The sequence below is a fragment of the Hipposideros armiger genome, unplaced genomic scaffold (assembly GCF_001890085.2).
Source record: "Hipposideros armiger isolate ML-2016 unplaced genomic scaffold, ASM189008v1 scaffold_19, whole genome shotgun sequence".
Taxonomy (NCBI): domain Eukaryota; kingdom Metazoa; phylum Chordata; class Mammalia; order Chiroptera; family Hipposideridae; genus Hipposideros; species Hipposideros armiger.
In genome coordinates, this window is record NW_017731369.1 from 7,766,331 (window position 1) to 7,788,384 (window position 22,054).

The 22,054-nt window shown below is 53.9% G+C and overlaps 1 protein-coding gene and 1 pseudogene across 1 annotated transcript in view; both read right to left on the reverse strand.

Moving 5' to 3' along the window:
* SLC7A5 (solute carrier family 7 member 5) overlaps positions 1 to 22,054 on the reverse strand; it is a 44,362-nt gene that overhangs the window by 9,581 nt on the left and 12,727 nt on the right. The window contains exons 2-6 of the mRNA XM_019635196.1: positions 14,543 to 14,668; positions 2,720 to 2,825; positions 1,968 to 2,012; positions 1,375 to 1,498; positions 234 to 337 (exon numbers count right to left, since the gene is read on the reverse strand). Of these exons, the coding sequence (XP_019490741.1) occupies positions 234 to 337; positions 1,375 to 1,498; positions 1,968 to 2,012; positions 2,720 to 2,825; positions 14,543 to 14,668 (505 nt within the window). The remainder of the gene's footprint in view (positions 1 to 233; positions 338 to 1,374; positions 1,499 to 1,967; positions 2,013 to 2,719; positions 2,826 to 14,542; positions 14,669 to 22,054) is intronic.
* On the reverse strand, positions 16,315 to 20,404 carry LOC109378300 (band 4.1-like protein 2 pseudogene; annotated as a pseudogene).

The following is a 22,054-nucleotide window of genomic DNA, read 5'->3' on the forward strand; positions in this document are numbered from 1 at the left end:
ATGGTGCCAACTTGGGCCAGTGAAGCAACGTCCTCCACAACTAGACTGAAGAACAAAAGGACAGCAACTTGTCTGTTCCCCTTCTCCCAATTCCCCAATAAAAACCTATAAAAAAAAATATATAAAAAAAAAAAGCGGTGTGTAGCGCTGCCCCTGCAGCTCAGCCTCCCTCCTGGTGCTGCCCCAGCTCCTGCAGAGCCCGAGGGTGGGAGGGCGGCTCTGGGTGGGCTCACCTGGAGGACGTGAAGAGGGACCCGTTGACGGAGCCGAAACAGGACAGGCCCACGAAGACGGGGATGATCCAGGACATGACGCCCAGGTGATAATTCCCGAAGTCCTAGACAGAAGCCGAGCTTGAGTCCCTGTGCCCCACGACACCCAACATGCAGCCCCAACTTCTCCACCTGGACCGTGAGCTGTCCTCACGGCCCAGCCCTGGCTCACGTGTCTGCATCGCCTCCTCACAAGGCTTCTGCACGTGAGTGACCCCTCGGGGTCTGGATTTGGGGGAGGCTGTTCAGGGACAGAGCCGTCTTTAGAACAGCGCCCGTGCCTCACTCCCCATCCCCACACGCTGGCATTACACCAGGAGGACCAAGTGCCTGGTCTTTCTCCCCTCGCACATGTCTGTCCTGCGAGGGAACGCTGCTCTGTCTCTGGCTGGGTCCCCAGTGCCTGCCCCACAGTAGGGCTCAGTGAGTCTTTACTCAGAAAGGAGAAGGGGTGGGTGCCGACCCTCACCTGCTGAAGTTGCTGGTGAGGACACTGCGGGAAGTGAGCCTATGGGATCCCCACAGGGCATTCAAAAGCCTGCTGGTTCTGCGTGGGGCCCCACTCTGCTTGGCTTGGGAAGCTGCAAAGGCACTCAGCCTGCTGCCACTGTGGGGCCTGGGGACACTGCTCTCCCTCTTCTGAACCCCGTGTGCAGAATGCTCAGCAGAGGTGGCTCAGGATGTATTCAGGCAGCAGATAGGAGACAGCTGCCCAGCCCGACATCAATGCACTCTGGGCTGCAGACCTCATTCTCCGGGATTGGGCCTTCCGCGTCACCGTAATGGACTCATGCCCTCTGTACTCAGCATTAAAAATGACTGACGCCGAGACCACCACAGACATGCTGATTTAAAGCTGTCTCAGGGTGTGGCCTGAGAATCAGCCCTTTTAAAGCCCGCTGTGATTCTCATGCAGAGCGAGGGTTGAGAACCAGCACCCGCACTTTCCGACAGGCTTGGCAGAGCACAGCTCAACCCCTCTGAGCAAGAGCGCGGTTTGCAGACGAGGGGCCTGGTCTGCTCCATGACATGGGCTCAGAGGTGGCGGGGCCGGCCTCAGCCTCTCAGTGACCTGGGTGGATGCTGGCAGGTAGTGTCTTACCACGGCCACGGCCTCCGATGTCAGCATCTGCTCTGGGGACAATGTGGTGAAGTAGGCCAGGTTCGTCAACACATACACCAGGGTGACGATGGGGAGGGAGATGATGATGGCCAGGGGCAGGTTTCTAGGAGAAATGAGAGGCCACGTCATCAAAGTACGGTCCCGGACAGAACCAGTCCTGATGGCTTTCCAACACAGGAGGCCTGGTCCTGAATCCCATTGTGTTGTGGGGAAGGTGGTGAGTGGCAAAACTGTCACTAGCATCGGTCACCAGCTGGAAGCTGGCACCTGGGGCTCGGTAGCTGTGTGAACCTGGCTAGTGACTCGACCCGCCGGCCTCCGCTCCCAATCTGTGAAATGGGTGCTCTCGCTCATTCTGAGCGGGAGTCTTGTTCAAGGTCACACAGCTACCATGCAGCTGACTGGAGGCCACAAATCAGCACCCCTCCACCCCAGCGTGTTCCTAACCTCAAGGCCCCTCCTGAAAGGCCCTGCACTGCTTCCATCTGAGGCTGGGCTCTTAGGCAAAACCAGGCTTGTTCCTTCGTCCATATTAAAATAATAAAAAGAAGTATCTCTGTGCACACACGTACCTGTAAGGATTGATCATCTCCTCTGTGACAAAATTCAAGTAATTCCTAGAATTTAGAGAGCAGAGTTTAATTATACATTCCTCCCAAAGTCATTAGGGGAAAAAAGAACACAGATTCTACGGCGGAGCCCCTGCTGGCTGCTTTGGGCCCATGGAGAGGAGACACCCCACCCACCACTGGACCCCCTCTAGTGTGCAGTTAGAGGGAAGGGCACAGTCCTATTCCCTCGGGAAAACGATGCCAAAAGGCCTAGTCCCCTCAATAAGCCCTAGCCTCTCCCTCATCTGCCTTTTAACATTCCCCACCCACCCACCCACCATGTGTCAGCCATTCTCCTGGCCTAGTATAGTCTGGTCTCAGAGAGGCGTCACAGTGGGGGACCCACGGGGACAGGAAGTACAGGGGGACTGCAGGCAAGCATTCTGCTCCTGGTGGAGAAAGGCTGGGAAGCACTAGGCTCAGCCTTTTGAGCCCAAATGCTTCATGCCCATCAGCAAAGGTCTATCTACAGGGTCGCCTTCTCAGGGGCCAAGACACAACAGAGAAAAAGCACTGAGGGCTCCTGGGGCATCCTTTCTGTGCTTTTTTTTCTTTTTTTTGGATGCGTGGGGCTCGGAGCAGCCTTGAGAGGGTTGGTTTCTTGCCACTCTCTAAAACTGCCCATGGGTGGCCGAGAGATTCAAGTTTCTGGCCACCTTAGGGCCTGGCCTGTGTGTCCCAAGGCCCAGGGTCCCAGACATGCTGGACCTTACCAACCCCCGTAGGCAAAGAGACCGCTGTACAACGCCAACACAATGTTCCCCACGTCCAGCTTGGTGCCTTCGAACGAGTACTTGGGATCCAGATTGGTCACATCACCTGGCAAAGGCCAAACAGACAGAAAGGAATGTTGGGTTAGAGAGCCCTGCACAGAGGTCACACCACATGTTCTGGAATGTTCCTGGAGCAAAATTCAGTAACGCGCAAAAATGCTGGGGTGAAGGCTTTCCACTGTGACAAATTAAATGCACCTGCTAAGCCACCGACACTTACATTCCCCAGACTTAACCTGGGGCTGGGAGCGCAGGCAAGGTGAGCATGATAGTGCCGTGACCTGGAGGAATGTGGCCTCTAAGGGGCTCCTGGTCCACCTGAGAGGGGACAGCAGCTCTGCGGACCCTTGGCCATTCTGAGTGTCAGCCGCATGCGAGACCCTGCGATGTGAGCCTCAGGTCAGGGGGACCTGGGTTTGAGCTTCACTCTAGCCCTCAGTGCCTGGAGAACTGAGAGCCGCTAAGCCTATCCGAGGCCACTTGCATGTGCGATGGGTCTCTGAATGCCATCTCCTCGCAGCTGCTGTGAGCACGAAATGGCCTGAAAATGACTTAGACCTGTCCCTGGAACACAGCAGCGCCTGAGAAACTGAGCTGAATGAGAGGACGGTATGAGCTGATGGAGCCGTGACTCTAGGAAACTCTTTTACTAGAGTTTTGGGGACGGTGCAATGTGAGTGCCTTCCGGGCAGGTGTCCCTGGGGGGTCGGGGGCACGTCAGCCTTGGTCCTTAATCTATATGGACAACGCACTGGGCTCTTGGACATAATGGGTGGGGGTGTGGACAGCTCAGTCTGCTTCTCTGCTGACCAGTTCCACCTGCAATGGGCAGGACCCAACATTCAGTGACATTGTAGTCTCTTTGTTTCGGAGCCTGTCGGCAGACAAGCCCATCTGATCTGTGTCACGGCTCAGCAAGGTCCACATGTGAGTGTCCTGGGGCTGCCCTAATGGATGACCACAGACTGGGGGCTCACACAAGAGGTTTCTTCTCTTCTAGTTCTGGAGGCCAAAAGTCTGAAATCAGAGGTGATAGGGGCACGCTCCCTCCGGAGGCTCTAGGGGAGGGACCATCCTGGTCCTTCCAGCTCCTGGGGGCTCCAGGCATCCTTGGCTTGTGGCTGCATCACTCCAGTCTCCACCTCCTTCCTCACATGGCCTCCCTGTGTCTCCTCTTCTGTCTCTTATAAGGATGCTCGTTGGATTTATGACCCGCCCTAATCCTTACTTTGATAATATCTGAGACCCTTTTTCCAAATAAGGGCACATTGTCAGGTTCAGCTGGACATGTGTTTTGGGGGCTACCATTCGGACCCGTGCAGTAGACACTGTGAAATGTCAGCATCTCAGAAAGGTCCCTGGCTACTAGGATAGTTCCTGGCCCTTTTTTAGGCTGTTACGTCACCTGTAAAATGGTCCAGAAACACCCAGGCCTTGAAAAACTCATGTTAGGAGGAGGGGCCAGCCCACCAGCCAGTGCCAACAGACATAGGCCAAGGGCTAGGTTGGCTGCCTCTCTGCTCTCCACTGATGAGGGTCACCTGGCCCTGGGTTTTTAGTTCCTGGCTCCCCTGGTTCCCCGGGGGTGGATGTGGCACAGACATGCACCTCACAGGTGGTTGCTTTCAGGACAAAGGACTCAAACAAGAACAAAGGCAATGGGAGGAAATGGGGACTCCTGGTCACCTCCTGCCCGCCTGACAGCTGGAGGGGAGAGTTGAGCTATTGGTCAAGTGTGAACTGTTTGTTTGGGGATCATTTCTAAATGAATCCTGTGGCTCTGGATGCAAGGGTCTGTGCCCCCATCCTGCTGAAAAGCTGCTGCTGAGGTCCTACTGTGGCCCCAGGGCTGCTACACGCGTCAATGTCATCCATGGCCAGTGGGTTAGCAGGCTCTAGGGAGACAGGGACAGAGGACCCCATGGGAGCCCAAGGTCCCCAAGGGAGTCCATGCCTTCCAAGAGGGTGACAGCCTCAGTTACCCTGGGAACAGGACAGGGTGACGGTATGTGAGGAGGTTTGCAAAGAAACATTAAACCTATCATTTTACCTAATCGAAGCCTGCACTTCAAAGGCAGCACCGGGTTTCCTGTGGTCCCACAGTGAGGGAGGGAGGCCCCAGCCCCCGTTTGGGGGTCTGTCTTATCCTGGACCCTGGATTCTGTCAGGGAGCTTTTTTATCCTAACCCTGCAGGAGTGCTCGGGCCTTTGATCGCCTGCCTGAGCTGGGGAATGGACACGGAAGCCACGAGCCACCCCCACCCCGCCCATGAGGCCATGGTCTTGTGACCAGAACAGGCTCCAGGGTAGTTGGCACCTCATCCCACGCGTCCCCTGCACATGATGTCTCGGAGGCCCAGTCCAAGGACTGCCTGGTCATAGGGTGGTCAGCAGGGTGGGGTGGGGGCAGTGCTGAAAGCCGGCTCAGGACAGTGCACTCTTCAACAGCACCTCAGAAGAGCACTCAGAGACCATCTGCGTTCCCTCCCAGCTGCCCCTGTGGAATGTTCTAGAATGTACATTCCTTTACATCAGCTGAGTCCTGCCTGACTCAGGGCCTTACCCACATACTTCTGCTGTGGGTAGGGTAGAGAAGCAGCTGTCCTACAGTCAGAGAAACTGGGAGTCAAGACACCTGCCCAGGGGTGTGGGGACTTGCTGGCATGCAGCTGGTCTAGGGTTGTGAGGGTAGCCCTATGAATGCCTCTGATGGGTCTCACCTCTGGGTACTGTATGCATGAGCACGAGGCCATGCCACCCCAGGATGCCACAGGGGCTCCTAGAGTCTGGAAGAGTTGCCCAGGGCTGCTCCTGCTAGCCCAGATCTCCAAAAGGTCACATATCCACTCTCCCCTGCCTCAGGATGCTGCCAGATCAGGCTCTTACAATTACTCCTGGAACTTTAAAAGGCCTTTCATGATAAAGGTTCCTTACAAGTAATGCAGACTTGTCTTGAATTTGTCATTTTCACATTAATCTGCCCACATTTTCCTATTAGGATATACTTTTATATCTCCTGTGTATTATTCAGATTGGATTTCATTTCCCATATGCTGGGAAACGGACTTTGGTGCAGTTGTGAAAACTGGCTCCCACCTCAAGCAGGATCCTGAATTAGTGACATGGTGTGTGTGCAAGCATGCACGCACGCACGTAGGTTAGAGACACTGCTAAGCAGGGGGATGATTACTGCTCTTGCTGAGCATAAAATTCAAGGCTTGAACTATATAGCCTGGGACTGTGGGGTAAGAGCCTGAGGTTTTTCAGGTCTGAGGCCTGGGTGGCTTCAAGGCTTTCATCAAGAAATCACCAGCTAAGAGTTCTGACATGTAAATGCAAATCACCACCTGAGCCAGTCATGCTGGAGACACAATTCCTGCCATTGAATGGTATTTCCTAGGATTTACAGCGTGATTTTGCAGCCTCTGAAACCCCAGGTAAATACTAGCTGCTCTGACCAACATAGGTGGAAGCATCTCACTGAGCTGTTCCTGGGAACTTGGCCAGGCCCCCCCCCCTCCTAACCAGCTCATGGGGCTTCTATTCCTAGGACAGGTGTGACCGAGCCCTCCTGCCGGGACCTCCCTGAGTTGTCCAGGGTCTTAGTCCCCAAGTGCCTTGGAGGAAAGCAGACGTCCAAGAGCACAGAGGGACAGCAACCCCTTAGACCCTGCAACCCTGAGCACAGCTGGTAGACCTCCCACCTCTCTCCTGGCACAGGGTGGGGTGAGGTGGGGTGGCGGAACGCAGTAGGGGAGGGCAGGCAAAGCTCAGTCTAGGTAGGATTCAGCCGCTTTGGGACCCAGTCAAACCACTGCAGGTTCCCCTGAGCTGTCCCCCTGCCCTGTCACCTCACTGTTTCCAGTCTCTCACAAGCACAGTGTGGCCCACTGAGGACCAGGACAGAGAAAGCGACCTGAGAGTAAAATGCTTGAGAGCAGCCGGCACACACGTCTGCCCACGGCAGAGCTCTTGGGTTTGCTCGGCCTGACTGTGCTGGATGCTGGCCCCGTTTGGAGACCCACAGCTCTTCTGGGCACCTGACCAAATGCTGGCTGAGTGCGCTACCCCCTCTAGATGGGCGCCATAGAGCAGACTCCAGGTCCGCTGTCTGCACAGCGCATGGCCCCGCCCCCACAGGGCTGGCATAGCCTGAAGGAGCTCCGGGGGACTGCTCAGGGGCGGTGGCTCTGCTTGCGCTTGTCTCCTGCCGTGGATGGAGCCCTTACAGCAGGGGGGCGATAGGAGGGGTGGAGAGCTGGTGGCAAGGCCGCCTGCCCATTTCCAGGGCAACAGAAAGCAAGCAAGGAAGCCACAGCTCCATTTATTGTGTATCAGCCACTGCTCCACACCCAGAGGCCACCATGGAGGTGAGACAGGAGACAGGGTACTTTCCCAGGAGGAGGGCAGACTCTGACTCCACACAGGATTCTCAACCACCTACCAACCCCAGCAACCAGGGCACATACAGCGACGTCTGGGGATATAGGTGTTGTCACACTGCAGTGGGGTCCTCTAGTGGAACACCAGGTGTGCCACTCGACATCCTGCAGATTGAGACCCGGCTCTAGAGAGCAGATGGCAGATCCCCTAACTGTTCCCGGTCCTCTCTCCCACGGAGTCCAAACTGGGGCACCATTCTTGTTGCAACATACAGTTTCAGGCACAGGCCGACACAGACGAACGACTTTACAGTTCCCCACACGAGCTCTAGCCTCATGGGGTCCCCATCCACCAGGAAGGCAGGTAAGAAAGTGACCATGACTGAACAAGAGCAGTAGGACCTCCCACAGGGACCAGGGGCGAGAGTGTGAGAACCCCAGGATCCCACAGTATGATGCTGATGGCTACTGTCACACTGTGGGGTTCCCTGTGCTACCACTCCTTCTCTAGGGCTTTTCTGCAACCTCAAAGCCAGCTCTAACTTGCATTCCACCTAGGTGCGGCCTCGGGCGAGCCCCACCCCAAAGCCCCTGCACCTTCAGTCTGACTTCCTTGGCCTAAAATGCAGCCACTAGCAGTACCTCCTGGGAGGGTTGTCAGGAATGAGAAAGCTAACACCCAGCTAACACACAACTGGACCCTTTGGCAAGTTACAGTGTCATAGGTTGCCTTGGGAGCCAGGCAATGCCTGCTTCCTGCCTGCTGGGATCCTCTTGCGAACCAGAATAATTGGGGTGGGAGCATTCAAAAGGCCCCAGAGGCCCTTAATTTCAAGGCAAACCAGCCCAAATTCCTGTGTCATGCCGACACAGCCATGGGAACCACGGACCCAGGGCGGGGTGCTCCCACCCTCAGAGAAGCCTCCTCGCCAACAGAAAAAGCCTGGGAGGGTGCCCAGCGGCCACATGCATATAGGGACAGGACCAAGATCAGTCCTTCTTCCCGCCTGGGGGATGTACCAGCCCTCTGGCTCTGGAATCAGAGGACAAAGAGCTCCCCATGACCCCTGCATCCCCCGAGACCTCACCCTCTGTCCTGCCTCTGTGTGTTGGGGAAGGCCTGGTCAAATGTTCAGCGGGGCTTTGCCTGGGCCCTGGGAAACCCACACGCAGCCTGTCAACATCCCCAATCTGGAGATGGCTGTCAGTGGGAGGCAGCTAGAGAAAATTTCAGACAATCAGGGCTGACCAGGCCCCCTACCTGGTGCTTTTCCTCCTGTGACAGCCTGAAGAGGGTGAGGGCTCAGCCAGCCCACGGGAGCCCCTCCCAGTACTGGAACACAGGATGCGGACTGTGAGAAAGTCAGTCCTCAAACTAGGGGAGCGGCCACCACTGGAACCTTCAGCCTTCCACCTCCCCCTTTAACCCTCTGGGGTTTTACGTGATGACCATTTACATCAGGGAGTACACTGAACAAGGTCTCCCAAAGTTCATGTCCACTTGGAACCTCAGATTGTGACCTGATTTGGAAAAGGCTTTCTGTAGATGTTATTAAGGTAAGGAACTCGAGATGAGACCATGGATCTGGGTGGACTCTAAATCCCATGAAAGTATCATTAAAAGACACAGAAAATGAGAGACCCAGAGACCCAGGGAGAGGCCACGTAAGGACGCAGGGCCGAAATGAGTGATGACGCCACGAGCCAAGGGACCACCCGAAGCTGCAAGAGGCAAGGAAGGACCCTCCTCTGCAGGTTTCGGGAATTGGGGGGCCCGGGGAAGAAGGGTCCTGATCTTCAACTTCTGGCCTCTGGAACTATGAGGATAAATGCTGTTTTAAGACCCCCAGTCTGTGTCCTTTACTACGACAGCCCCAGGCACTCCCTGCAAACAAGGGACCAACCGGGCCTCGTTCCATGTGGGCCAGGCCTCCCTGGTGTCCATTCTGTACCTCACAGACACGGTCAGGACGTGGAACAGCCGTGGCCTCGGATCCTGTTCCACAATCACAAGCCAACCAAGCAGGTGCTTGGCCTCAGGTTCATGCTCTGTCAAGTGGGCTGACCACGCCAGGGAGCCTTGGGGGCTCGGAGTCCCATCGGGTTGGTCTGCTTTGTGTGCCATAGAGGGCTCAGAGAGACAGAACAGAGACCCAGCACCCCTGGGGTGGGGGGTGCATTCCATGGCCGACTCACTGGGGCTCCCATTTTCCCATCTGTGTCCCCATCCTGGTCTGAGTGCCTGGGTCCAGTGCCTGCTCTACTCTGGCCCTGTCTGATGTCTGGGAACGGTGATGTGGCAGGAATCTGGGTTTGGGGGAGGCTGAGGGGAGGACAGTGCTTATTCGCCACAGCCACCATCTGTCCGTGGTGTAGTCTTTTAAAATCCTGGCAGAGCCGGCCCCTTAGCCTCACCATCAGCTTTAAGCCTCAAATCCTAGTTGGAAAGGACCCATCCCCACTGCACAGGCTGCAAGAGACCCCTGAGAACTAACCATGCCAGCACAGGGCTTTGGGGATGCACCACCATTCGTGCTGCAGCTCTGGCCCCCACTGCTCTGTCGGTGCAGCTGACGGCCCAGGGCACAGTGAGCCGAGGGTGGCAGTGGGGAAAAGCCCAACTTCCGGGCCTTTGATTTCATCCCGGAGGGCAGCACACAAAGCATGTGACTGCAAATCTGTTATGATTCTGGATGCTGAATTAGCATGGAGCCGTGCAGGCCCGATGGAAGGACTCGATTAAAAATTATCAAAGAACACCCACAGGAAAAACAACCAACCTTCCCTTGATCATGGCTTCATTGCCACAAGTTCTTCCACAGCAGCCGAGGGGCTCCCATGTCTGCTGCGTGACTGCCACATGGGCATTCCAGAGGAGTAGACTGGCCCTTGGTGGGGAGGGGCCCAGGGCCCCATCCCTGTCTCCTGGGGCATGGGTGACTGGTACAGAGAGCTGAATTCCAGTCCTGTGCTCCAACCCCAAGGTACAGCGTCCTGCTGTCCCGGCCTAATGCTGATCCCCTCTGAGATGGGCTGTCACAGGCAACTTCAAGTCTTTCCTAAGGGGAAGGCCAGGCCTGGGAGCGCTTGATATGCCAATCTCTTCCTTGCAAAGGAAGGACAGTCCATTTTACAGGCTACTGAGGTGCCTGGCAACACTTCATGACAGCCAGACAGATAGCCCAACAGTCCTGAGGCTGCTAGTGTCACCATTTCATGGACTAGGAAACCAAGGTTCCATGATTCAAAGGGACCTACCCAAGGAAAGGCGTCCTCAAGACCCAGACGCCTCCCAGGACAAGGGACTCCACCCTGCCCGTGCCTGGGCTCTCGGGCTGCCTGGCCTGTTTGCAGGGGCCGTTCCCATCACCTCCCCCATGAAGCCCAACACTGTTCTTGGGGTTTCCCCCAGGGGAGCTCACATCCCCGCACACGGCGCCCTGTGGGGTGACTGACACTGCTATGTGGGACAGTACAGGCCACTGCTTCTCTAAGTCTCGGGGGTCCATTAACCTAAGAACCAAATGCCAACTCTAAAGTGACTCAGATCAGTCGCTAGCCCTGGGAGCACACTGTCATTTAGAGGCTTGCCTGGGCCTTCCCCACTGCAAGGCTGCCCCTTCCGGCTGGGGGCATCTCTCATTGCTTCCTCGAGTCTCCCATCCCCCCCATCCCTTTCGGACAATGCTGGTCACAGGGGGTAATCAACGAGGAGTCTAAGTGCCTCCGCTCCCGGTGCTAACCACACCCGATCTGGATCTTGGGGACAACATCCCAGCAACTGGGCAAGCTCGTGTGAGCTGCCAGAGAGGACAAGGGGCTGGAGCCTGGGCCTGGGTGCAGGGGACATCTACTCCCACGACCTCCGAGTGGAGGGCGTCCTGCTCGGATGCAACATGGAATGGAAAGAAAGCGTTTTTGTGGAATCTTTTATATCTGCACAACTATGCAATCCACTCTGCAACTGCTCAAGGAGACACGAGTTGTTCTCCCACCGGATGCCGCAGCCCAAGCAAAATCACAAGAGTCCCATTGTGAGGCCTCCAGGAGGGACCTGGGTATAAGGGACAAGCCTTCCACACCTCACTCCCACTCTCTGGCCATGGAAATGCTGCTCAGCTTTGGGAATAGCCTGACCTTGGGGTTGTGGACCCTGCAGGGTGTCACAGGTAAGAGGCCAACACAAAAAGAACAAAAGCAGGTGGAGGCAGCTGGGGAGATCATCCTGAGTTGCAAAGTGTTCTCTGCCTACCACGTCCGCCTGCTTCTCTCTGTGGCTTCCCCCAGCCAAGCTGCCACTATCCACACTTCCTGCGATGGCTGCTCTGACCACCCAGATCTGAAATGCCCACCTGAGCTCAATTTTCCCTTCTGAGAAAGCTGGGAGTGAATCCAGACACCTCGGATGGCACCCACCAGGCCCCGCATGCCCCGCTGCCTCGGCGCCCCGGACTCCCAGCCACAGGAGCAGCCTGAGCTCCTGCCACACCCAAGATCTCAGCCCTGGGGCCCGGCAGAGCAGTCCCTTTGTCACACTAAACTCTGTGCCTTCATCCAGCCCTCCCCTCCCGCCCTCAGAAGGGCCTTCCTGGTCTGGGCTGGAGCCCCGTCAGCCCGTCTACAATGTTCCTGTTCATGTCGACGTCCTGCACCACAGCACCAGCTCTGGACGGCAGGGCCATGTCTTCATTGGGTCTCTGCCCGGAGCCGCACTGGGAGCCTCAGAAAGTTCTGGTAAAGAACAAGGGTAGGACTGCGCATGGGTCTCATTGCAATGAGGAAGCGAGGTCAACAGAGGCTTGGTGGCTGACGAGTGGCCAGCTGGACTTGAACTTGGGCCTCCTAAGCCCCTTCTGCAGCCTCGGGCCCGGAGAGCTGAGGAGGAAAACTGCCTCATCGCTGGGTGGTGTGGTCCCCCAGGGTAAAGGACGGAGACGGCGCCTGGGCCAGCGTGCCAGGCAGCAGGTCTCATTCTCCGGACACAGGACGGCCAGAGGCCACTCGGCACACGAAGCTCAGCCCCTGCGGAAGGATCCAGTCCTCCCACCAGCCATCGCCCTGGGGATCCACGGGGGTCGGGCAGGCTGCCCAAGAGGGAAACAGAGTCAGATAACTGTGGTGGGAGAATGTGGTCAACGTTTCAACAATGTGTCTGTGCTCTAAAGGAAGGCATTCATCTGGGAACAAAATAAATCTCTTCAAGAATAACAGGAGACAGGAATTTTGCAGACGTTGCACTATATCCTGAGTTCAAAAAGGAACTGTTTTTTGGGGGAGGATGTTTTCAACAGTAACAGAATTATAAACACATTATAGATTCAAGTCGAACAAAAGCTCTTTGCTATCCCCACTGAAATTTGTTTTTACAAAAGTCAGGTTCCCCCTGCGACATTCCTCATCTTCCTATATCTCATCAGACCAGCCAAGCAAATGCCTTCACAAGCAAGGCTTCCATCAGATGACCCACTTCCCGGCTGGTGGGTGTAGGATGGATTTTGTTCACCCATCAGTCCTAACCCATGAGCTCTCCACGAGGCCAGGGATTAAAGACAGATTCTGGCTCACCCCAGCCCTGCCTGGTGGGCTACAAGGACTTCCAGGGTTGACCTGACACCACTGGTCAGATGCACACTCCCAACAGGAAGTCCAGCTCCTGAAGCAGTGACCTGGGCTCCCTTCCATAGACAGTGACTGCAAATCAGGTGCAACGTTCCCTTCAATGATGATGACGATTATGGCTACGGGAGCGGGGTTCTTACTAGGTGCCAGGTGCCATACTAAAGGCTTGGTACATATTAATGTATCTAGTAAAGATGGTCTGCCTGGATTATCTAGATTCTTGCTTCCGCTTTACCAGGTCAGCTTACACAAGAATGGTGGGCTTCTCTCTACCCTAAGAGAGGACCGGCAGAGGCAGGAGCTGTGGCAGCCACTGCAGCCCCAAGTACACCCCCAATTCTCCTGAATCATAAGCATCCTCCCTGCACAGTCCCATGGTCGGTGGACGCCAGATTCCTGCAAAGTGTGGTGCTCCATGTGGCCAGAGAGGGCTAGGGGGAGCAGGAGAGTCCAGAACTGCAAGGATAGATTTCTGGGTGTCACAGGCAGAAGCCCCAAGGACACAGGTATGGGGCCATTAGGGGTTTACCATCCACACAAGTCACAGCTAGCCAGTCCCAAAGTACAAGAAGAGGGTGGGTTATGACGATAGCTGCTACCTGCATGGGGCTTCGCAGTGGAGGAGAGCTGACATGAGAGGAGCATGCAGCCCCTGTGCCTGCACGAGACTGTGGAAGCGACCTGAATCCTGGCTCTCCCAGTGAGAGAGTTCTGAGCTGCCTCCAGGACCAGCTGCATCAGGCCAGCGGTGGCCCTGGTGAGCTGGGGGACATAGGGGCTGGTTTCTATGGTCCCAGCTTTCTAACAGCACTCAGACATCGAGTGAGGCCCCTGTGTCCCACCTGTCCCCACCCTACGGGACTTTGGGGAGCTTGCTGTGTGGTGACCTCTTCTAAAGGCGCTCTCAGACCCTGCCTTGGACCAGCCACTGTAGGATCGCTCATCTGCGGAATCCAAGCCAATGCCTACCCTGGGCCTGCTGTCCACCCCTTCCTGGGAAAATCAGTACTGTTCACCAAGAGACACCTCCAAGAGTATTCCTGACAGCACTTTCCATTGTGGCCAGAAACGCAGGGTCCACCCCATCCCTGCCCAGAGAATAAGCAAATCACAGCACATTCACAAGGAACAGGGCCCACTCGTGAAAGGATGCACTGCCACCAAACACCATGTGGGGTGTGGGCGACCCACGTGATAGGGCAAAGTGCTGGTCATGGGGGTGAGGTCAGCATGTGGACACTGGTGGGTGGGGGCATCCGTGGGCAGAAGGGCCCTGCTGAGGTCCAGGCTGTTTTACATTCTCCCTTTGGAGGGGCAGCTACAATTGGGCACCTACGATCTATGTATGTGCCTATGTGTAAGATCTACCCCCATGAGAGACAAAACTAGCAACAGCTCCTCTCTGCCATGCTCACGATGTGTCAGGCACAGTGCTAAGCTCTCTCCGCGACCCCCCATGTCAGCATCCCACCCACACCCACCCTCCGCCACGCTGGAATGATGCACAGTCTGACTCAATGTCAGTGCCTCTCCTGGGACGGTGTAACCCAGCTCATGCCAGCATGCTAGACCTGAGGGCTGGGGGCATTCGAAGGGGTAGACCCCCTGTTTAGGGTGAGGACGCAGAGCAGGTGACGGGGGACATGTCAGAGCATGGCGGATCTGAGGGCCGGGGGCATTCAGAAGGAGGGACTCCCGCGTCGCCCCAGGCACAGCAGGGCCTCACAGCATGGCTGTCAGGACCCAGGGGCTATATACTCACTCTTGCCAATCTGGATGAAACCCAGCAGAATGATCAAAGCCAGCGCTAGGAGTTTGGCGGCGGCGAAGGCATCCTGGACCCGAGTGGCAGCCTTCACGCTGTAACAGTTCACGGCCGTGAGCAGCACTGTGGAGACAGGGCAGCGAGTGAGTCCCACCGGACAGGTAGTCAGCATGCGTAAGAGCGGGGCGGGCTGAGAAGGAGCCCCGCCCTACTGGTGGGGTCTCATCCTCTGCGACTTGTGGGTAAACCCGACAGCTCTCCAGGCCCAGGGACCGACCACACTTGCTTGAGTTTCCATCCCGGGTGCCCCTGGGCTGTCTGTCACAAAGGATTTGTTTTTAATAAATGAATTTTTTATAAGAGAATAAACAAACTTTATAACAATAGTATGGAAAGCAAAGTATCTAATACAACTTAAAGCTGCTATAAATCTAATATGGCTTCATAACTGTACATAGGGTCAACAGCAAAGGAAAAAAATGTTCAATGCACTTAAGTCCCTATCCGGTCTCTGGTGTAGCTTTAAATGGTATAGCTTTCTTATAACCATCCAAAACCCGCCACAGCCCCTACTCCCCTCCCCAGGGTCCTCACACCTGTGTGAACCAGCAAACTGTCTGAAATGAGACAGACCTGCTCAGTAACAAAAAAGGTCAGCTTTACATGTAGACGAGGAGGTTCAATACCAAGTGTCCTGTACAAGCATTCAAATACCGGAAAGTACTGAAATTTGGACATGTTAAGAAAGAAGGCGTTAAGGTTTTAAACTGCCTGAATATTTAATTTATTTTTTAGCTGGGCCATCCTGCCACCTGTTGGCAGCTCAACTTGGGCCGGGACTCGAACTGCTATTGCTCAGGGCTCGCGCTCTTGAGCGAGCACTTAACCAACTGAGCTACTCGGCCGGCCCTTAAACTGCCTCAGTATTTTAGTAGAAGGGAAGAACTCGTTTTCTCTTCCTCCTCCCTTCTGTTTCTGGAATGCTGCCAGAGAGCACGTGTTTGAGAAGCGTTGGCACTGTAGTACAATAAGGTCTCTGAACGCAGTGCACGGTCAGCGAACTTGTTCATAATTCTCCAGTCTGGAGAGTCTCTGACTTTTCCACTAGAAGTACAAAGTCACAGGACTGGAAAGTCAAAAGGGTTCAATATAGAAAAAAAAAATCCCGATGAATTTCTCAAACATGAGAAAATGTTCAAGATGTAAGAAATGCTTTTAACCTGTCTTAATATTTTCTCATACAGTATATTCGCTGCCATCTGAAAACTCTGTAAATATTTACCGTAATTCAATGGGCATTCAATGGGAACAAGCTGGAAGGAGAGCCACTATCTAAATTAGTTTCCTTTCCAAACCAGAGCACCTGTTCAAGGGACGGCTACCTCACCAGCTGGGGCTGGCTTTGTTCATTCTCAGTGGATCAAAATGAGTCATAAAAAGCAGGTAGTTGTACACAAAATAAATAGGAAACAAAAAACCCCCCAAAACTCCCTAATTAACAACAACAAAAGGAACAACTAAGACTATTTAGAAGTGTTTATAAAACAAAGTTATATATTAAAATGTGAGGAGGGAACAGTATAGACCAGAGCTATTAAGATAAGGTTGGTGTTGGCATTTTCATTCTTCAGGCTGCTGGTCGCTGTTACCAGCTGTCGTATCAATTCGCTGTAGTGATGTGGCATTAAGACTTAGAACGGTCAAAATTCTTCAGGTTCACAAAGTTGAATGTTGTAATTTAGAAAAAGAAATTCTTAACTTACTCTTGCCCTTTCCTCCAACTCAGGTCCCTGGTGCACCACCACTTTCATAATCGACATGTCGGGGTGCTGCTGCTCCTCGGCTGCCCTTGATGGCCTGGGGCAGCGCCCGGTCATCACCAATATCTGCGTCTCCTGTGACCACGTTGCGTTTCTCTCCATTCTTGTTTCAGATCTTGGTGATGTGTGTGGCTGTCGCTGTCGTCGTTGACATGGACTCCGATGTGATGGTTTGTGCGGTCTGTAACGTGCCTGAGTCACCGCCAGCCCCGCCATCCATCTGCAGAGACTCAACATGATGACTCTGGTTTCAGTTTGGACAACATGGACTGCCTTGGTGGCGACTGCTGTCTTTTGTGAGGCATCAGAAATGGTCATCCTCTCGGTTTTTACCACTGGTGGCACTGAACAACAAATAATTTGTGGCAAAAACGTCCATGTCAACAGGAGACACCTCTCCGTTAACTTTACGTTGCTCATCCTGTTTCGTCACTCATCTCTTGCTCAGTCATGCCTTTGTGTACCCCTTCTCTGCAGACATCTTTGGGGCAACTAGTTTCCTGGGTCATTGTTTCTACTGTGCTCACACGGGCCCCTCCTTGTTTGCCTGCGCTGGCTTCTGCCCCTGGTTCCTCCCTCTCTACCTTGCTGCTCTGCCGGGTTCTTCCTCCACCTCTTCTTCATCCTCCTTTTCTTCCTTTATGGTGTCCTTGGTCCCATGGTGATGGGGCCAGTACTCTCCCACATCTCCCTCCTCACTCGCACTGCTGCTGCTGTGCTGCTCTCAGGAGACAGGGCGGTGGAGTCTTTCTGCGTCAGAAGCTCCACCTTTCGGATCACCCCCGGACCACTCCCAGGTGATATCTCTTTACCGTTCATTCCTTCAGTGATTATACTCTTTCATCTTTCCCAGCTTCTGCCTGCTTCTTTTCCTCCACTACATTCAGAGTCTCATGGGAACTCTTTCCTTCAATGAGCGGCACATGTGGGGGTTTGGTTGCGCTTCTGATGTCCCTTCTGCTATGCGTGTCTTGTACCATGGCAGTGCTGACCACTCCGCGGCCATAAGCTGAAACGTCCCCAGCAGGGCCAGGAAAATCTTTCAAAACATTTTGGTCCACAACACCAACTGGAGCTCCATCTAGACTCCTGGAGACCTGTTTACTAGAGGTGTGCTCAAAGTGTGGTGCTCGCCTGTCAGTGAGGGTGCTTGCCTGGTGGGTCTGAACTTGGGTGCAGCCACTGTAGAGGAATTTGGACCCCAAAGTCAGGAACTTGACTTTTGGTGGCTGCTCTAGAGATACAAGCCTATAGAAAGTATGATATTCCATACACACTTTCCATAGTCGTTTTGTAGCCCGATGGTTCAGCAGTTTGAATCCAATAGTAGTGGTCTCAAACCGTGTCCAGCTCTGTTAGCCTAACTTTCATGTAGAAGTTACCATGCTTATAGAAAATTTTCAAGATTTCCGGCCATGCAAATTCCAGCCAATGGATTTTCAGTTTGTAAATGAGGATCCCATTAGCATGCATGCCCAGCTTGATGTCCGCGCCTTTTGAGTCCTTGGCATGATGTAGGTCAACACCATACATGGAAAGCCTCTTTGCACTAAGAACTGAGGATAAGCTTGTGCTAGAGCTAAGCCCCTGTGGGTTTTAGACAGCTCTACCGCCTTCTCTTCCAGTTCCTTCAATTGTGTGGAAGTCACTGAGGTCGCCACTGGCATCCTCTTGTGGGTCATCGTCTCCAATTTCAGCCTGCAATGTGTAAGACCCCAAGAGGGCATGAGTCACTAAAGAATGGCCAGAGGAAATGTCCTGACAAAGTTGAAGACACAAGAAGTATCTGGAGATATCTTCAGTCAATTGAGGCAGATCAGGATAAAACTCCACATTAAAGGTGAACAGCTAGGGAAGTTTTTGCAGTTGTCTCTTTCTTTCTTTTGCGGGATCTAGCCAATTTCTCTGCTCCGGGCTTTCCTGAAATAAAATCCAAAGTAGTCCTTCTCCAGGAGACTACGACATTCACACACTTTGTCAAATAACACTCGGCCGTTAGCACGTTTCCAGGTCATAGCGGTACTCGAAGCCATCTAGGAAGGTGACTTTACACTGGACAGCTCTGGTCTTGTCGGTGGTTTTTTGAGAGGCGTTCTTCCTCTGCTTTCAGCTCATTGGTCTGCACTTTCTCTGTCTCCCTTTTTGCTGCTGCTTCTGATTTGTCTTCCCGTATTTCCTTTATCTTCTCCTTCTCTCTCTCCTTCCTTATTTCTTGAGCAGGCTGTGTCTCAGGACTGCTCACTGAAGGTTTCTCTTCCCTAACATCAACCTTGATCTGTTGTTTTCTCCGAGGTGTTTCTCCAGTGTCATCTTTGGCCTATCTTTCTCCTCCAGGGAGTGGCTCCTCTTTATTTAAAACCTGCTCTTGCACAACAGCTGGAGCAGGCTTTCTTATCTCCTCTATCTCTGGCCACTAAGCTACAGGACTTCTGTTTCTTAAGCCATGGAGGCATGAAATGAAAAGTACACCTGCTCTCAGACCAAACCTTCTCTCTCCTCTGGTGGTGGGGGCTACTTTGGCTTTCAGTTGGAGGAGATGATTGGGGGGAACATTTTTCCTCCTCTGGATCAGATGACTGATTCTGCTGGTTTTCTGCTCTTTCTTTAGGTTTGTGCTTGGTTGCATCTGCTCCTAACTGGTCTGATACCTTCTTCACTTCAGACGGGGGTGGGGTGTGGGGTAGGCCCTACTTCAGTACTCGTGGCCACAGCTTAAGCTCCGGAGCTTGTTTTGGTACCGCTTCCGCCCTGTCGCGGCCGCCTCCTCTCTTCTTCCTCTCTCAGCTAGGTTTCCAATTGAAAATCTCTGGCTGTGAGCCAGCCCCGCCCCCTCGCGGCAGAAGCCCCTCCCACGCCCGCTGGAGGAGCCCCAGCGCGGAAACCCTTTCATGAATGAATTTCAAACTCCTAAGAGACTGACAATCGTAACAGCTACCTTTCCTCCGCTACCCCACCCCACCATTCTGCACACCTGAGTCGGGTCTTTGAGTGCTGTCTCCAGAGTGCAGGTTGAATAGCAAACCTGCCATTTGGAGGACTACATTCACCTTTTTACATCCACTCAACATTTACCATAACTTATCAGGTTGATGCCTGCCAAACTTCCTGAAGGTGGGCAACCTTGTCTTCAAAGAGTCTTCTAGAATCCCACAGAGAAAATAGGCGAGGTACCCTGTTAGCACGAATCCATGTGACAAATCAAGCGGTGGGATGATGGGGTCAACTCTTACACCTGAAATGGGGGCTGAAGTTGCGTGCCACAGCCCGGGGCGGGCTCAACAAGCAGCCACATTCAGGTGGTCGCAGCTGTTAGAAGAAACCACAGAGGAGCTCCAGTTCTACTGCTGTTTTAACAGCCTACCTTGAAAACTGAAAATCGCACCAGTCATGCGCAATTTCCCCCGACCTGGATGGGAGCAGAGATGGGGACAGCGCAAGCAGGTGCTGCCTGGGTGCCTCTAAGACCCCAGCCCTGGCCCGAGGTGTGAGGGGGAGGGTCAAGCTACGAGTATATACATGCGTACACATGCTCGGTCGCCACTGTTCAGAGATCTTGAGAGCTGGCTGTTAACACAGCCACTCTGTAAACTTCAACCAAACAAAATTATGCTAAAACAAAGGCAATGAACACTCAACACTGGTCCGCCTCCATTTCACTATTTCTAACTCATGCACTTACTCGGTCTCTATGCTGCGGAATCTTTATTGTAGGGTAGAAATACGCTTGCCAGGCCAAGCAGCACCCACACACTAGTCCCAGCTCCCTCGGAGCTTGAAACTAGCCACCCAGAGAGCATAGGCACCAGGGAATCAGCAGGAACATAGATGGGGGCCTATTTTTCTTGGAGGGCTGGTCATTAAACATTAACCAGCATGGCCAGGACCTATGGGAAGGGCCTCCCCACCATGGCCCGCGCACACACACCACTTCCTCACAGGGCTGCGTGGAGTAAGGTAAGAAAATCTGGAAAGGCCTTTTGCTCATCCTTTCTCTTTTCCAGGCAGAACTCACCAGGGGCTGGGGGACCCCAGGTGGCATCTTTCCCCAGCTAGATTATATAATATTACAATTTGAGGACTAGGCCCCAAAGAGATAAATCCATGCTAATTAACTGGATGAGGCCCACCAGTTCAGGTAGAACAGGAAATCTTCCCAGTGTGCTCTGGATAGGATTAAGGGCCTCACTGCCCTGCCTGCCTGCCTACCTCTCTTGAAAATTAACTGATACCTGAGTAGCACCCTCCTCCCCTCATCTTTTCTTCACTGCTCTGAACTCCGGCTGACGCAATGGCTGAGACTGTACGCATATGTTATGCACTGAGAAAGGTAAGGCTCAAAAATATTTTTTGTAAGCAGTTGCTTTGGGCTGCTATTCCTAAACTGAAATACCCAGAGAAGTTCCCCCGCACTGGGTATGACAGCAAAGGGCTGTGACATGAGGAACCGGTGTGGCCCTTACTCCTGGGGACCCTGATGGAGCCCCCAGCTCCTAGGCTGTGGTTTTGCACCTGTCAGAGGCTCATAGTAAGATGAGCTGCTTTGGAGTGGTGGGGTTTAAATGAAGCCGTGAGAATGTGGGGCTTATGACAAAGTGTCTATGTCACAGTACTGAAGCCACATCTCTCAGCAGAAGCCAAAAGGCTTAGAGGAGGGGGCAGACATGTGTACAGGGCAAATAGCACCCATGACCTTCATTGTGTGGCTCTGGGGTGGACACACGCTTTGTCCAGGTCCTTAGGACCAATGGGGAGCAAGCTGTCCTGTATTGAGCACGTCAGCACTGCCTTTTCCAGCACAGAAGAGGAAACAGAAGTTCAGAGAAGCCATGTGTCCAAGGTGGTAGAGGCAGACCCAGAACTGAGACCAGGGTCTCTGGGGCCCTCTGATGTCCCCCACAGGACTGATAATGCAGGGTGGAGAAAGCAGGGTAAACAGTAGAAATTCCCTTTTCCTAGGCTTCCAGTCTAGGGCTCTCTGGTCCAACCTGCCACGTGTCTGGGATCCAGGGTAGAAGGGCAAGCCCAGGCTCTAATCTGTTTCTTCCTAGCTCTGGGTACCAGGGGGCTCTTGCACAGCGAGAGGGCAGAGATAGGGGCTTTTCTGGGACAGCGTCCAATTTCTTCATGGGTGAGTGACAATCCTGAAGCAACTGTCTCAGGCCCCTCCTCCTTAAGGCACGCACATGCAGCAAGAGGCCGGCAGATTGCATCACTCTGCCTCCATTCATACCCTGATGGAGGCAGGGCAGGTGGAGTGGAGGGGGGTGGGGGAGAGGCGTGGCCAAGTCTGCGGCATCCTGTAGCAGCTCTTCCTGCAGCCACCAGCCCTGCCCACCTCTGGCCTTAGACAAACTGCATTCTGAAACCGCAGCGGCCCTGCTGGCACTGAGTGTAGCAGGCTTCTGCTCACTTCTGCTCAGCTCACCCCCTTTGGGGTCTTTTTGCCCTGTGGTGAGTAGAGGCAGCTTTCCATTTCACACATGAGGACGCTAAGGCTCCAGAAAGAGAAGGCATCTTGCCCAGAGCCCCCAGTCTGTGGGCTGTCCTACCGTGGTGATCACTAACACTGAGGGGATCTTGTCACTAGGGCGGGACACAGGCCCCAGGCCACTCGTCTACCACCCCAAAGCCCCTCCATCGAGAACAAAGGACACACACCCTGCCCATTCCAAGACACAACCCAGCTGTT